The 13,714-nt window shown below is 43.0% G+C and overlaps 1 protein-coding gene across 1 annotated transcript in view; it reads right to left on the reverse strand.

Annotated features, from left to right (window-relative positions):
* The window catches only part of ATP1A1 (ATPase Na+/K+ transporting subunit alpha 1), a 32,498-nt gene that overhangs the window by 7,496 nt on the left and 11,288 nt on the right, over nucleotides 1-13,714 (reverse strand). The window contains exons 3-14 of the mRNA XM_077119783.1: nucleotides 13,313-13,372; nucleotides 11,019-11,222; nucleotides 10,405-10,518; nucleotides 9,861-9,995; nucleotides 9,618-9,735; nucleotides 8,905-9,173; nucleotides 8,201-8,399; nucleotides 7,743-7,852; nucleotides 5,820-5,954; nucleotides 5,074-5,266; nucleotides 3,447-3,622; nucleotides 223-359 (exon numbers count right to left, since the gene is read on the reverse strand). Of these exons, the coding sequence (XP_076975898.1) occupies nucleotides 223-359; nucleotides 3,447-3,622; nucleotides 5,074-5,266; nucleotides 5,820-5,954; nucleotides 7,743-7,852; nucleotides 8,201-8,399; nucleotides 8,905-9,173; nucleotides 9,618-9,735; nucleotides 9,861-9,995; nucleotides 10,405-10,518; nucleotides 11,019-11,222; nucleotides 13,313-13,372 (1,850 nt within the window). The remainder of the gene's footprint in view (nucleotides 1-222; nucleotides 360-3,446; nucleotides 3,623-5,073; nucleotides 5,267-5,819; nucleotides 5,955-7,742; nucleotides 7,853-8,200; nucleotides 8,400-8,904; nucleotides 9,174-9,617; nucleotides 9,736-9,860; nucleotides 9,996-10,404; nucleotides 10,519-11,018; nucleotides 11,223-13,312; nucleotides 13,373-13,714) is intronic.

A 13,714-nucleotide genomic window follows, 5' to 3' on the forward strand; every position in this document is an offset into this window, starting at 1 on the left:
TATCCAGCATTTAGAAAAGTAAGCACTGTCTAAGTGTTGGCTGTCATGATTTGCTTATTTAAAACCCAACCTAGAAACTACATGATTACTTTGAGCCGAGCACAAAGCTCTGGCTTACCTGGGGCAAACCTGAAGCAAGCCAGCTACAGAAGCTAGCTTAAGATTTCAAACTACCAACATTGCACATTCAAGGCAGGCTGTGACCTGAGCTTCCGGCCTCACCTGGGGTTCACCTGGCTCACTGGAATGTTGAGGCGAGCAGCGATGTCCTCCACGGTCTCGTTGCCTTCCGAGATGATGCCCACACCTTTGGCAATGGCTTTGGCTGTGATTGGATGGTCTCCTGTGACCATGATGACCTACAACAAGAAAGAGGACAATTTACTGAATGCAGCTGCCAAGCAAAATGAGGTTAAAAAGTCTCATATAAGTAGGTAAAAGTAAATATTGAGGACTATGCAGCTTGAAATATCAAAAGGAAAGGAATGTGAATATAAACCTGAAAATCAATAACTAGCCAAAATATAAACATATGGAAAGAAAATATAAAGCCAATACCCAGATTCTCTCTTGGTATAAGATTGCCTAGGAAGCCTAATATCTGTTTTCCCTTTTACACAGTCACACAAAAATGCTCAAACGTACTCAAATCAGAAAAAAAAAGATAAAAATCTGATGCTAGTGGGACTGTGTCGCATATTGCTAGTTAGCACTATCAAATTGGCCCAACTTCTGGGGGGAGAGATATGGTTTATCTTTTTTGACCCAATGATGTTACTTAAAATATACTGTATAGTAAATAAATTGGTGGGGAAATAATTTGAACAGTTTTTAGGGCATTATTACTTATGAAAATGAAAAAAGCAGTTATCAAATACCCAACACGAGGGGGACACCAAACCAGCCACACTGCATTACCATATCCAATTAATATTTGGTTAGTTAGAAAGGCAGGGACACAGAGCAAACCATTTTACGTATGAACAAAAGTTCATTAAATCCACAACAAAGCTCTTAGTTCTAATAAAAATTTAACCAAGGATGTAAAGGACCTGTCCACAGAAAACTAAAAACATTGCTAAAAGAAATGAAAGAAGACTTAAATAAATGGAAGGATATTCCATGTTCATGGATTGGAAGACTAAATATCGTTAAGATGTCAATTCTACCCAAAGTGATTTACAGATTCAATGCAATCCCAATAAAAATTCCAACAAACTTTTTTTGAAAATGGAAAAGCCAATCATCAAACTTACATGGAAGGCTGAACATGCCAAAAAAAAAAAAAAAAGAACAAAGTTGGAGGACTCCTCACACTTCCCAATCTTAAAAAATTACAAAATCTCAGTCATAAAACAGCATGGGCTAGGTGATTATGAAATTTAAATGAACTTCTTTTTACATGGGGGGAAAAAAAAACTCAGCATGAAACTGGCATACAGACCAATGGAATCAAACAGAGATCAGAAATCAACCCTCACATATATGGTCAAATGATTTTTGACAAGGAGCAAAGATGACTCATTTGGGAAGGAACAGTCTCTTTGACAAACAGTGCTGGGAAAACTAGACTCCCATTTGTAAAAGACCCCACACTTCATATCATAAACAAAAATAAAGTCAAAATGGAAAGACCCACATATAAGAGCCTAAATTATCAAACTCCTAGAAGAAGCATAAGGCAGCATCTTCAGGACCTTGCATTAGACCACGGTTTTTCAGACTTCATACCCAAAGCAAAACAACAACAGCAAAACGGTAAATAGGGACTCTACCAAAATTAAAAACTTTCGCACCTCAAAAGGCTTCATCATGGAAGTAAAACAACCTTCCACACAATGGGAGAAAACACTTGGAAACCACACATCCAATAAAGGTTTAATATCCAGAATATATAAAGAAATCCTTCAACTCAACCACAAAAAGACAACCCAATTCAAAATGGACAAAAGACTTGAATAGACATCTCTCAAAAGGCCGAAAAGCACATGAAAAAATGCTTAATATTCTTAGGCATTAGGGAAACGCAAATCAAAACTAACAATGAGATAACATTTCACACCCACAAGAATGGCTACTATTAAAAAAAAACAAGTGTTGGAGAAGATGTGAAGAAACAGGAACACTCATTCATTGCTGGTGGCAACGTAAATGGTACAGCCACTGTGGAACAGTTTGGTAGTTCCTCAGAAAGCTAAGTACAGAACTACCATACCCGACTTCTAGGCATCTACCCAAAAGAACTGAACCCAAGGACTTGAATAGGTATTTGTACAATGATGTTTATAAGCAGCATTATTCACAATTGCCAAAAGATGGAAGCAACCCAAGTTGCTTCCAAGTCCATCAACCGATGAATGGATAAATAAAATGTGGTAGATACATACAATGGGATATTTTTCAGTCATAAACAGGAATGAAGTCCTGATATACACAACATGGATGAACCCTGAAGACATACATCATGCTGAGTGAAACAAGTCGGATACAAGAGGACAAATATTGTATGATGTCACTGATATGAAATAATTACAATAAGCAAACTCAAAGAATCAGAATCTAAAACAAGCTACCAGGGGATGGGGTAGAGGTTAAGGAATTGGGAGTTAAGTCTTACAGTGTACAGAGTTTCTATTTGGGATGATGGAAAAGATCTGGTAATGGATGGTGGTGATGGGAGCACAACACTGCGAACTTAACAGCGCTAAGTTATAAATTTAAATGCGGTCAAAAGGGAGAAATTTTAGATTGTATACATCGCTAGAACAAAAAAATAAAAAAAAAAAAATACACGGAAACTTCATAGCACAGGGAACCCTAACTTAAACCATGGACTACAGTTAACAGTACAATTATACAAATATATTTTCATCAATTCTAAAAAATGTACCACACCAATGCCAGGTATTAATAATAGCACGGTATGTGAGAATCCTGATTTGGGGCGTAAATCCAAAACTTCCCCCCTAAAAATAAAGAAAAAATTCAAGTTAGATAATGCAAGTATTTAAAAAAAACACCAAATCTTTTCCTCCTTTAACTTTGCTTACATACTTAAAAAAATTTTTTTTTGCATGGGCAGTCACTGGGAATCAAACCCAAGTCTCCGGCATGGCAGGCAAGAGCTCTGCCTGCTGAGCCACCTTGGCCCACCCTCTCTCTTTTTTTAAAGGAAAAGATCTGGTAATGGATGGTGAGACTAGTAGCACAACATTGTGAACTTAACTTTCTTTTTTAATTTCTTATTTAATGTTTACGACTTTTACAATGTTTACAACATTTTGATACTGTTTGGTCTCTTCTGGCGTCCACTAAAGCTTTGGAGGTGAAAAATCAATGCTCCAGGTGAGAAATGTGGCTGGCCACCTGGACCCCAAGTTGGCGGCCCATTCATGAAGTGCCCATGGCCGTGAGTGGCGAACCGAGGCAGCCGGCCGGGACCTCACCTTAATTCCAGCACTTCGACATTTGCCCACGGCATCAGGCACAGCAGCCCGCGGAGGGTCAATCATGGAGATGAGCCCCACAAAGCAAAGATTATCCACAGGAAAGTTCACATCATCGGTGTCGAACTGGAACCCTTCGGGGAACTGGTCATCTGGCAGAAGGAGGTGGCAGAAACCTGCAAGGAGGGCCAGGGGACCCGTGAGGATTTCAGTCCTGCAGCCAGCAGAACAACGAGAGCAACCTGCCATCCGTCCTGCCTACCTTGGCTGGGGGAGCAGCTTGGAACACTGTTCTAAAATATGGTTTTATAACAGAATGAAGGTTTTAACATTTACAAGTGACAATTATTGAAAGAAAAAAAAATTCTAAAAGAACCTCAGCGGGTGCACGGGTGGTTCAGGGGTAGAATGATCGCCTTCCATGCAGGAGACCTGGTTCGATTCCCAGACCCTGCACCCCCCACAAAAAGACCATCACCAAGTCTCGGAAAACCAGGAACTGTTTATTGTGAAGAGCCCTGAATGATGATGCTTCGGAGGTACTCAACCTGGCCACCAAGAGTAAGTTACTTGATTGGGCAAAGCACGCAGTAACGTGTCTCAGCTTCCCCAGGTGGAAAATGGAGGACAGCACCTGCGCCCACGTGGTCATTTAACCAAAGTCTAATACCGTGGGCCAATGTGGAGCACTGTGGTTGGTGCTTAAAGGACAAACGTGAATCAGACACGTTCTGTCCAAGGGGTTTTATCGTCTAGTATCGTAATGAACACAAGTTATTGAAGACATTCCTTTCAATGCTGCGTTAAGGTTACAAGGGCCCTAAAAGTGATACAAGGTACCACGTGAGTTCAAAGAGAGACAGCTTCCACTTTGGCGTGGTGCAGGTGGGAAAACAAAAAACTCAGGAAGACAGGGATCTTTAAGTAGGGCAGACATATAGGAAAGACGCCTGGAGTCAGACACGAGGGAGAAGGGGTGAACCAGAGTGTGGGACCAGGCAATCAGTTTGACCTCAGCTCAGGAGAACAGAAAGGATTACATAAATAAAGAATTTGTATCTGCCAATCTACAAGATACTATTAAATGCTACCTTCCCCACTACATTATAAAACAGGTGAAATGAACTTCCCAACTTTGGTCGCTAACAGGTTAGAAAAGATAGATGGCATCCTTGTCTAAAAGTTTACTGCTAACCTAGTTTATGAGTTAACTGTGTAAGTTCTCATGTAAATTCACAACCATTCTATGGTGGTCAGGAAACGGCTGCATTCTAGATGTACTATTAACAGATCATGGTCATCATAACTAAGTTAGATAATAAAACTCCCCCCCCACCCCTCTACTTTTCTAAACAAACAGAACTGGCCAGCATGAGACCAAAGGTCTAAGCATGACGCAAAATCAGACCATCAGGATTTGGTCGCCCACAGCCCAACATTTCTAACATTGTTTTCAAACCACGGGAAGGCAAATCAAGAAGGAGCCCTCCAGAACAGCTTACAGGAGGACAAGTAAGTCACAAAGAGCAGTAATGCAACTTGTAATCGTCTAAGAGATGAGACCACTTAGCAGAAAACGAGGTGGGCCCTGGGCACTCTGCTGTCCCCACCTCCCGCTCCCACCTACCTAGCACTCGCTCCCCGAGGCCGCCCAGCTCCAGGTAGGCGTTCTGGAATGCATCCTTCAGCTCCTCGTCCAGGGGCTGCTCCTTCCCGTGCAGCAGGATAGAGCTGCAGCGGTCCAGGATCCTTTCGGGGGCTCCCTTCATCACTAACAGGTGCCGGGACTCGGACGTGTTGAGGTTCTTGTGAATGGACAGCTGTAAAGGATGGTGCACATGTGAACACTAGGTGGCTGGATGTGGCAGTCCACAACAGGTAATGAGAAACACCAATTAATATTTGGGATTTGTGTTAAGAAAGCCCCAGATCCCTTCTGAACTTTGAAGGGTCTTATACTTTGTAACATACTTTGAATGCCTCAGAAAAAACCAGTATGGTGATAACATTCATAAACTTGTGATGCATGCTCGTATCAAGACTCCACTGAAGAAAATTCGGGAACAAAGGGATTGGCACGCACGTGCAAACACACCCCCCCAATCACAAATGGGCATTCAAGGGGGCCCAAACAATATTTCAGAAGAGGCTTCATTTATCTTACTATTACTCAAAATGTTACAATTTTCTCCTTGTAGGCCAAGGGTAAAATGTAAAGTTAAAACTTATGTAAAAGTTGGAGTGGTTTAACTTTAAAAAAACATTTAAGCTTGCAGAATCAAAAAAGGGAGGAGAGTATTTCTTCTAACAGTTGCTATTTTCAACCCCTTCTCCCCAGTGGCCCACCCCGCACTCTCTCTCAAATCTTCAGACCTGGTATTTGTTGGTGGAATTGAAGGGGATCTCGACAATCTTAGCATATCTTTCTCTCATTTCTTTCACAGAACCACAGCACAATTCAATGCACTTTAGGAGTGCTGACTCAGAGGCATCTCCAGCAACTGCCCGCTGTGAACAGAGACATCGCCTGTTAATCACCTTGAAACAGAAAGCATCACTGAGAGATGGGGACAATAAGCTGGACTATATTCCAGTCTCGTCAGAGGTAAAGGAGAGGATGGGTAAGGAGAAAGCAGCATTGCTAGGACTGACAAGAGTCACTCCAGCTCAGAGCCACTGCAGTTCACAGTGCATCTATTTCTAGTACTAATTTGAGAATTCCAACCGAGAAAGTAAATATTTACAGCGCTCTTCATTGCCCTGCAATTTAGAAGAAAATGCCTTCTCAGGGCAAGTAAAGGACATTATATTTTAAACATAACTCAAGGGTGAAAAATTATCTGGGTCTGAAGGATGCAAAGTGAAAACTATCATTAATGCCATAATACAAGTGGTCAACATTTTAATTAAAACTCCCAGGACACAGAGTTCTACTTTGTGTGATACACATATTTTGATATATTAAAAAATTTTCTTGTACATACTGTTTGTATAGATAACCATTTTAGAACTTTGACAGCAAGGCTGCATATGTAGAATGGCAAATTAACGGCTACTTATAGTAATCCTGTATGATAAGAAAGGTAGTAAAGTTAGGGAAGAAACACAAAAATAAGTGGGTTCACTTCTAATAAAGCCAGTTATTAAGGCAGACTAAGGGCTGCAGGCTCCTTTATTTTTAATCCTGTCAACTGCACGGCCCAACCACATGGCCTATGCTTGGATGAGTTACCATCCTGCTACCGTTCTGGGGCTTTTAAATCAGGATGATTTCACACTAAAGTCTTACGGGTCCCCATCTTTCAAAGCCTAGAAAATTTTTACTTTAAGGTGAGGAAAACCACAAAGCAGGCATCTCACGTTTTATCCCAAGATAAACACCAGCATCCTCAAATCAGTATCAATTCAATGACAAGAAAATCTCCTTTAAAGATTCCCATCTGCACCACAGAAGCCATCTCAGGATACGTAAGCCACATTGCCTTTGGAAACTGGTTTAAATCCACAACTACTAAAGACAGCCTTGCCAAGAACAAGAGAACCCAGAGAGCTGCACACAAGTCTTTCTCCTCCTAAGGCACTTTGTGCAGCTCGTGCCCCTTCTGAGATTGTGTCTTCCCTTGGGGAATGGTAAAATGTCTGTCGTTTCAAAATTCATAAGAATTCCATGAGGCTGATCTTACTTTTGTTTTTTTTAGGTGCATGCTCTGGGAATCAAACCCGGGTCTCCCTCATGGAAGTGACATTCTGTCACTGAACCGTCCAGGCACCCTGATCTTATTTTTGTCTCAAGTTTATTTCTGCATCATTAGTAAGCAAGCTAAAGACAAACAAGATAAAAGAAACAGCTGAGCTATTTTGAGAAAATAAATGGCTTCAGGGATTTACTGGAATCTACCATACCCTGATAGGCAAATATGATTATGGAGTCATGAAAGCAGCCCCCACTGTCAGCTAGGTTAGATTAGATCATACAAACTGGATGTCTCAAAGGTTTTCCTAACTAGCCTTTTTACCAGTAAAGACTGCCTCCCATCTCTCCCCAGTCACTTTGGTCGGTTTTTACTTTATCTTCCCTTTCTCCAAACTGTACAGACAGGCAAGGTACCACACTACTGCAGGATCTACATGCAATGCTATTTAAGTTAAAGGGAGCAAAGTACCACACAAGACCATTCCGAGTACCTTCCATGAACATCAGTGCGTTATTTAACAGGCACACTGGATGCCAGTTCTCATGTGGTACTACAGCTCCTAGAGGCAGCCCAACTGCACATCAGGAACTTCTGAGCATACCTTGAGAATAGGTAGGTTTTCCTGGTTAGCCTGGAACACTGCCCTGTTACAAAGACCTGCGATTCTGGACAGAGCAAGCCAGGTGGCTGAGGTCTTGTCGAATGAGACGCCTATTGGAGACAAGAAAAATAAGAGGCAAGTAAAGCACTGAACTTTTGAATAACGTCAGTAATCCGCTTTAATTGCTATGTTCTCAGTTCTCCAGGTAAAGTCCCATACAAACTGAAATGATATACTGATTTCCAAATGAATGAAATGCCTTAGTTTTTAGGCATTTTTCCATCACAGACAAATTAACTTTTGTACTGACATCAACCAAATGATAAAAACAAAAGAACAAACAAAAAAGAACAAACAAAAAACTACCAGGGGCTTTAAAAATACTAAAGTCTTAAAAAAAGGAAAAAGATAGGATGAATAGGCCAGACTGAGGTGCGATGAGGCGCCCCTAACCTTACCACTCTGATTCTCCGTAGTGTCAGCCTCATGGATCTGGTTGTCAAACCACATGTGGGCGACGGTCATCCGGTTCTGAGTGAGGGTCCCAGTTTTATCAGAGCAGATGGTGGAGGTGGAGCCCAAGGTCTCCACAGCTTCTAAGTTCTTCACTAAGCAATTTTTCCTTGCCATGCGTTTGGCAGTAAGCGTCAAGCATACCTAAGAGAAAGTTAAGAACATGATTACTTCAAATGCAGCCAGGCTGGGATTCTACATACAGCCCTGCTACGCCCTACTATGGAAGACATCTGCCTAGCCCTAAAATTTTTCCCACCTTCCCTGGAAATCTGAGGAAACAATAATGGTAAAATGCATCGGGCTTACCTTTCCTGCAAAATGGCATTATACTAAGAAAAGAAACAGCTGCCAGGAGTTACTACGTGCTGTTTCCACCCCAACCCCCAAGTTCTCCTCCTTTCTCTGCTACACTGTTGGGGATATACTTGCAGTATAACTGGAAAATTAAGATCAAAGTATATGCTTTGGGGAAAGTATCCTCCCTATAAGAGCGCACGGAGGATTTCTCACTTCCCGAATGCCGACCTTACCACGCGGCTCTGATGCAGCTCTGTACAAACACACGGACCACACCATCACCAGGCAGCCCCCGAGGGGAGCCCCCGAGGGGAGCATGGTGGATGGGGCGCACACTCGTGCCCCTCACCGTGACAGTGGCCAGCAAGCCTTCTGGCACGTTGGCGACAATGATACCGATGAGGAAGATGACAGCCTCGAGCCAGGTATACTCAAGGATCAGAGAAAGGATGAAGAAGGAGACTCCCAGGAACACGGCCACGCCCGTGATGATGTGGATGAAGTGCTCGATTTCAGCAGCAATGGGAGTCTGGCCTCCTTCCAGCCCGGAAGCCAGCGTCGCAATTCTTCCCATCACGGTGCGGTCTCCAGTGTACACCACAATGCCGCGTGCAGTGCCTGGAGAAAGGGAGGACGGGAATCGTACCAAGCTTTACCAAAGGAGGAAGGAGCCGCAGAATTTGCACAGTAACACGGCATGGTTAAAAAAAACAGAAACAAACACACTGCTTCTAAGGCCCAGCTCTTTGGTTGTATATGCTGTTTGTCTACAACCCAGAGACTTGAGCAATGGGATTTCTGTCCATTAGCAGAGGACAGCAGCTCCAGAATCCATGCTAGATTGGCGCTGCCAACAGCAGAGGCATCTCGAGGTGGAGGGGAAAAGGAAAAACAGCCACGAGGCTTTCCTGGGTTTTTCCTGCCAGCAAGTAAACCACCTCTGCTCTGTGCTTGACTGAGGTTGTAAGACATGGAGCCAGTTAAACAAGTAGAGAATCATGTCTACGACTTTACTGTTGTGGTTAGAGCCTGAGAGAAATGCCACCACCTTATATTGTCTACCTTCAACACAGTTGGTTGAAAAAAAAGCAATGTTCCTTGTCTCCAGGGGATTTTCGTTTGTGAAGTCTGGAGACCTGGTCTGGGGTTCAGATTCACCCGTGAGTGAGGAATTATCCACCTGCACACGAGAAAAGTCAGAAGTGCCGCGTGAGTACACTAGACTCCTTAGGGGGTACTGCGTGCTCAACTCAATCCCGCCAGGGAGCAGAGCCCGCGAGGAGAGGTGCTGTGCACGTGACCTACCTTGCAGCCATTTGCAGATATGATCCTGAGGTCAGCAGGGATTCGGTCTCCACCCTTCACTTCCACCAGGTCCCCAACGACGACGTCCTCTGCGTTTATGCTCATTTTCTCACCATTTCGAATCACAAGGGCTTGCTGTACAAGAAAACCGTACATACCATTAAATCAGATAAAAGTGGATTCCAACGGGGAGAGCAAAGTGTCAAAATGAGAAAACCAAATTACAAAATGATCTATAATCCCAACTGTCTGAACACATAAAGACAACACTCATCTTCTGATTTATGTAAGTTATAAAAGCATGCTCGGCAGGGGCAGGAGTTCTGAGAGACACGGCTCTCACTGGTGGTTGCGCTTTCAGAGTTTCCGTCTAGAACAAAGGCTGTCACTTTCTGCGGTGTAAGAAAAATAGGTCTAGTTTGGAGGGGCAGAAATCAGAGGCATCCATCTCTCTGGAAAAGTCACTAAATAACTGGAACATGGCGACTCCACACTCGTGGGGCTGTCGAGTCAACAGATGGGGCAAGAACAAAGCACCACGTACCTGCGGAACCATGTTTTTGAAGGATTCCATGATCTTTGAGCTTTTAGCCTCTTGATAGTAGGAGAAGCAACCAGTTATGATGACAACAGCTGACAGCACCACACCAAGATACAGCTGGAAGGAAGCAAACAAGTTAGGACTGGGCGGCTGGGGTAAAGAACTGGGAGCAGTCAGTTAATTTCGGACTGAATTAAAACCAGATTTTTAACAGAGACCAAGTCTTCACAAAAACAGAGCTCATGTCTTCAGGTTCATCTGTCTAGAGACCAATGGGGGGGGGTTCAGAAAAGGAGTCAGGAGCAGACACGTGGTCACTAACTTGTAGAGAGCAGCCCTAGCCCTGGGCCAGGCTCCGAGCAGAACGGCTCATTCACGGGGCCAACACCCAGGGTGAAGCCGGCAAGAGGGTGGGAGGTGGGGAGACACTCGAGATGGAGAAGGAATGACGGACAGGCACTGAAGGCAACAGCTGCTGACTCTAACTCCCCACTGCTCCCCCTGCCATGTTTAAAAACATCAGGTTATTAGTGGTAAAGGAAGATAAGTGGGAAATGAAGGCTGAGAGAATGCCGGATGTGTGCCTGCTAATCCAAACCAGGAACTCCAGAACTTACATTATCATTTTGAGGTTCTTCTTCCGTGGCAGCTTGGATGCCATAAGCCAAGAAACAAAGAATTGCTCCAATCCACAGCAACATGGAGAAGCCCCCAAACAGCTGCCGGCAGAATTTGACCCATTCGGGTGTAGTGGGAGGGGGGGTGAGGGCATTGGGGCCGTCTCGGGCCAGGATCTCAGCAGCTCGGGCAGTTGTTAAGCCCTGAGAAGTAGAGGAATATTAATGAGACATGCGTACAAGCTAATACACCCACCCTGACAGCTGGAAAGCCGCTGTAAGGTAATCCAGGGAGGAATAAAAATTTCCCAAGCTAGAGAAGCCAAGGTGAAACCTGGGCAATTCCTCCGTGAACAGTTCTGATGGTCAACGCCTGCACAGCTAAGGCAAGCAGGAGCCCAGGTTTCCTAAGGAACCCGCAAAACCTCCACAGATTAAAATTCTTTTTAAATTGGTCCACGGACAGATTGGATCCAGTCTGGTTGCTTGTGAAGTTTCAGGTCAAGCGACCCATGCCTAATTGGCCCTGTTACCAAAGTGGTATATATTTAATTCTTTCAGTTTTGGAAATGAAGAGCTTTTGAGTTTGTTTAATCTGTCAAGGAAAAGAAGAATAAAAAAACTTGTATAGACATCAGAGGAGAAAAAAAAAATATCTGCAGGAATCCAGCCTCTTATTAGGTTAGCAGCGAAATGCTACGTACAGACCTTCATACTTTGGATGACAATTAAAATACTTGTCTGGCGGGGAAGGGCTCATATACATGTACGCCTTATCTAATCATGGTAAAGCTATCAAGTGTGAAAAGTATTTATTGCAAAAGTCCGCTGTACTGAGGCCCTGCTATTTTCTAATGGTCTTTAAAACCAAAATTCATTGACGGTAGTCAGCTGTCTGCTGCTTCTAGTAAGAAGGGCAAAATACGTTTTATACTATCAAAATCTAAGCAAAAGACACCTTTGAGCCTAAAAGATTTGGCTATATGTATTTTGTGTTTGTCTTGACTTAAATATAGGGGCCAACTAGAGAGTATGGGAAAGGGGAATGAGAAATCAAGTAGGGAGGGAAAAAGGATATATTTAGAACCCTACTCCATCTTCAGTACAGATGTCTCCAGGTAGAGCAATTCAAACAACTGCTCCCAGAAACTGGAGCATCATCCACATACCAGGCACTTAATTAAGTGCTTTAAATGGACTAGGCTGCTTCACTCTGATGACGACCCTTTCTTCGCTATTATTAACCTCATTTAACAAGTGGGGAAACAGATCCCACAGTGTTTGAGTAATCAACTTAGGGTAACTGAGAACCTACTTCCGAGGATTCTAACAAAAGTGAAGTGAGTTTTGGTCATGGATATTGGTGATGGTAGCACAACCTTATGAATGTAACTGACACCACCGAATTGTATACTTGAAAGTGGTTAAAATGGGAAATTTGATGTTGTATATACGTTACCAAAATAAAATTTCTATTTAAATTGAGTGTGATAACACACGTGAAGTGCTTGGCATGCACTGAGCATGTGGGAACCGTCAGCTCGTTCTTAGTGGAGTCGGGGTCGTCTTCCCGGACCTCAGGGTACCCGTGCCAGGAGGTCTTTGTAGAACCTCTTGATGCCTTACTGAAATACTGACAGCTACTGATTTGCTGGGCATTCAAGTTATTCCACAGACTTTTTAGTGTTTATGTCAAAATAACATACTTCCTCCCACCCAAAGATTATTTACTTACATACTGTCTGTATATCTTTTTTTTTTGGCATGGGCAGGCACCAGAAAATGAACCTGGGTGAGAACTCTGCCACTGAGCCACCGTGGCCCGCCCTGTATACACTTTTGACTTTTACATTTATATAGTTTATGGTTGTTTTTGACAACCACCACCAAGATTCTTTCATACTACAATGAGCTAGCTGGGAAAAGCGCAAAAATGTTAATTGTTGGAGTTATCCTGGTGGAAACAGCCAACTCAATTTAACACATGCAGAAAAATAAAGATTTGCAAACAAAAGATCACCAATGAGTGTGGCTTTAGATGCATTCAAGTTCAAATCCTGGTGTTCCCATTTATTGGCTCTCACTTTCTATAAAACAGGGGGGGGGGGGTCTGCTTTCAAAAAAGTTAAGGGAAAACACAATGGTAGTAAACAAAAGCCAAGGTCTGGGCTGATACACAGCAGGCACCCAGGTGAGAGCTGTCATTATTCTTCTACTAGACCCCAAGATTTGATGCGTGATAAGAGCAAGACTGTGATAGGATTCTGTAAAACAAGCTGCCAATCAGAACGTACTCGGCTCAGGTCTGTTCCATATTTACGATGAAGTTCATCAAGGCTAAGTTTATGGTCATCCTAAGGGAACACAGAAAAACAAAATAATTAATCATGGCAGCATAAAAACAATGATTTAAAAAAGCATCAACATCACGCAATACTATTGTTAAGCTTAGAAAACAAGTTTTTCTTTAAGCGAGGAAGTTAAAGTTTTCACCATTGCCTATAGACTTAGCAACCACGCAGCTATCTATTAAGAGCTCTTCATCCAGAGACTCTTGGTGATCTAGTAAAACCGCACTTGATGACCAGGCAGATGCCAAACAGGTTGAATCTGTGAAGACTCCAAAACCCAAGAGGTTGGAAGTTCGCCAACGTTCAGCATAACCCAGAGAATGCGAAAAGCAAAAGCCTGTGATG

Source organism: Tamandua tetradactyla, chromosome 11 (assembly GCF_023851605.1).
Source record: "Tamandua tetradactyla isolate mTamTet1 chromosome 11, mTamTet1.pri, whole genome shotgun sequence".
Taxonomy (NCBI): domain Eukaryota; kingdom Metazoa; phylum Chordata; class Mammalia; order Pilosa; family Myrmecophagidae; genus Tamandua; species Tamandua tetradactyla.